The following is a 3,334-nucleotide window of genomic DNA, read 5'->3' on the forward strand; positions in this document are numbered from 1 at the left end:
CAAAGAGACATGTGGCAGAGACATGTGCCGGAGATACATGTGCAGGAGAGACATGTGCCAAAAGGACATATGTCGGAGAGATATGTGCCGGACAGATGGGTGCCGGAGAGACATGTGCCGGAGAGATATCATCCGAAAAGACATGTGCCAGAGACATGTGCCGGAGAGAAATGTGCTGGAGAGATGTGTGCCGGAGATATTTGTGCCGAAGAGACATGTGCCGGAGAGACATGTGCCGGAGAGATATGTGACGGAGAGGGGATATGTGCCAAAGAGACATGCGCCGGAGAGACAGTCGCCGGAGAGACATGTGCCGGATAGATATGTGCCGAAGAGACATGTGCCAGAGACATGTGCCGGAGAGACATGTGCAGGAAAGACATGTGCCAAAGAGACATATGTCGGAGAGATATGTGCCGGACAGACGGGTGCCGAAGAGACATGTGCCGGAGAGATATGCTCCGAAGAGACATTTGCCAGAGACATGTGCCGGAGAGACATGTGCTGGAGAGATGTGTGACGGAGAAGTGATATGTGCCAAAGAGACATGCGCCGGAGAGACATGTGCCGGAGAAATATGTGCCGAAGAGACATGTGCCAGACATGTGCCGGAGAGACATGTGCTGGACAGATGTGTGCCGGAGAGATATTTGCCAAAGAGACATGCGCCGGAGAGACGGTCGCCGGAGAGACATGTGCCGGAGAGATATGTGCCGAAGAGACATGTGCCAGAGACATGTGCTGGACAGATGTGTGTCAGAGACATGTGTTAAAGAGACATGTGCCGGAGAGATGTGTGCCGGAGAGACATGTGCCGGAGATATGTGTGCCGGGGAGACATGTGACTGAGAGACGTGTGTCGGTCAAACTTGGCAGTAGGGAATACAATGTAACAAAGAGGCGAAAAGGAGGAGTGCCAGTTGGGGCCACCTGGTGGCCATGACGAATACTTTTTATTTTTTGTCTATTAAAAACTTGAGGTCAGACGGTAATGACATGACATTAATCTAAGGTCAGCTCAAGGCCGTTCAGTTGTTATAGGGGGGACAAGTGGGGGATCAAATTCGTGATTATTGCAATAATTATCAAACTAAATTATTTGTGTATAGTTTTTTTCTCTTAAATGTCATTTAATGATATATTTTAAAACCTTCATTAGAAAAAATGACAAAAAAATATGCCATTGTTGAAAAGTAGGTCACGGTAATTAAGTGCCCTAATTACTAGTTAAGTCACACTGAAGCACCTGATTTCTGATATTTCAGATGAATCCAGTTTCGAGTCTTCACTGGTAGGAGTAAGTGACTGAAGAACGTCGGAATGAATATCACCACCCACGATATGAGAAGCACAGCACCTAGATGTGTTTGGAATCAAGACACCTGTCTTAATAAAAATCTTAACTCTTATTTCCGTGCATGGTTTCACCATTTTACTTTTTTCATCTCTGGACTTTCCACAAACGAAACATCGCGATTCAGTAAGCGTAGCTCGTGGAATATCAAGTTTGATTTTTTTAGAGTCAGGTGTCTCATTCTGATGGTCTAAACCACTGTTAGAATGCTCTACTGGTTCATGGTGTTTGTAGAATATCCTTCTGCATTTCTAACATACAAGGTCACCTAAACATAAATCTTTATTTATGTTATCTTTCAAGAAAGACAGAACATCTGCCTAATTCAGACAATATATTCTGACTTTATAATCTGCTTTGCAGCAAGCACACTGCTAAACAAAACTAAACAAAATACTATAATACTATTATATATTTGTCACACTTGTATGAATGAAATCATATTTAACGGTTTAGTGATACAAAAGATATGTGCATAAGTCAATGCATGTACGAACTGCACAGAACATAGTATACTTATACATCTGGATATACCATGTGTTACATACACTGCATTGTAGATTACTGAAGTTTGCTAGTGTTTAAAACAAGTCCATTAGCAAGGTATACATCAGGGAGATGTCATGATGTCATACTATTTTATGTTAAAGCTCTAGTGTCAAACCATCTTATGTTAAAGCTCAAGAGTACAACTAATGCACGGAAGAATTATTATACTGTGAAATTTATTTGAAATAATTTTTCATACAGTATAATTCAATATTCATTTTCATTAACCGGAATAAGATGGTGACTGGTGCTCTTGCACTTTAAATTGTAACTAGTCTATTTAAATGACATGCCTCACTTACCCTGACTGTAACTTCTTCATTGCTTTAATTCATGCAAAATATTTCAAATAAATACACTGCACGTGATAAACGTATTGTTTATATGACAAAAAACGGTGCTCAAGCGTGACTTAATTAGTAATTAGGGCACTTAATTACCGTGACTTACTTTTCAACAATGGCATATTTTTTTGTCATTTTTTCTAATGAAGGTTTTCAAATATATCATCAAATGACATTTAAGAGAAAAAAAACTATAAAAAAATATTTTAGTTTGATAATTATTGCAATAATTATGAATTTGATCCCCCACTTGTCCCCCTATAACAACTGAACGGCCTTGAGCTGACCTTAGATTAATGTCATGTCATTACCGTCTGACCTCAAGTTTTTAATAGACAAAAAATAAAAAGTATTCGTCATGGCCACCAGGTGGCCCCAACTGGCACTCCTCCTTTATTATTCTAATATACACGCAAAAGTATTTGTGTGATTATACACTTATCAAGCTGAAGAATCAAATTAGTTAATTCACATAACCACCCAATACCTCACAAATAGTATCCTGGTAAACTGTTATATAACATATCGTTTGTGCATTTAGAATTGTTGTGTTTGAGATTTAGAGAACAAAACTTGCAAACTCATAAATCTTCGTTACGAGTAGCATCGATTTCGCATTAAAACAATGGGCAATATGGTTGGATGTTACAGCGGATTTTCTTGAAGTTCTGTAAAACAACAAAAACTATCCTGCTTGTTAGGAGAGCCTTGACCTATTCTCACTTCATAGAAAAAAAAGAAACCACAAAATATAATCACTTTTGACACATATGGGACTCGAGTGAGGAAATTCTTGGATATTCCATGAGGACTGCCCCCGAGTCAGTGACCGTTAAATTGCTTCTGTCAGGACATTATTACTGGAGGGAGACAAAAACTGACCGAAGGAGCAATACTCAGTGTGTGATAATCACACCACATCACCTAGTACTCCCAAGCCTTACAGATGAGCCATCATTGTGCACGCTTTATAAAATAACGATGAATAAATGTTAGAAGGTTTCGCTAAACGTGAAAACTTTAAAACTTCGCCGGACGGAATCTGATGTTTGTGTAAAACTAACGTAAAGTTTTTATTCCGTGAAAA

At 39.5% G+C, this 3,334-nt stretch overlaps 1 protein-coding gene across 1 annotated transcript; it reads left to right on the forward strand.

The window, feature by feature from the left end:
• The first annotated feature begins 278 nt into the window (after window positions 1-278).
• On the forward strand, window positions 279-773 carry LOC132549180 (uncharacterized). Its single transcript, XM_060213098.1, has one exon. It carries the CDS (start codon window positions 279-281, stop codon window positions 771-773), a length of 495 nt encoding a protein of 164 aa, XP_060069081.1.
• The last annotated feature ends 2,561 nt before the right edge of the window (window positions 774-3,334 follow it).

The sequence above is a fragment of the Ylistrum balloti genome, unplaced genomic scaffold, assembly GCF_031769215.1.
Source record: "Ylistrum balloti isolate Yb309-2 unplaced genomic scaffold, AGI_CSIRO_Ybal_v1 Utg370044, whole genome shotgun sequence".
NCBI classification, from domain to species: domain Eukaryota; kingdom Metazoa; phylum Mollusca; class Bivalvia; order Pectinida; family Pectinidae; genus Ylistrum; species Ylistrum balloti.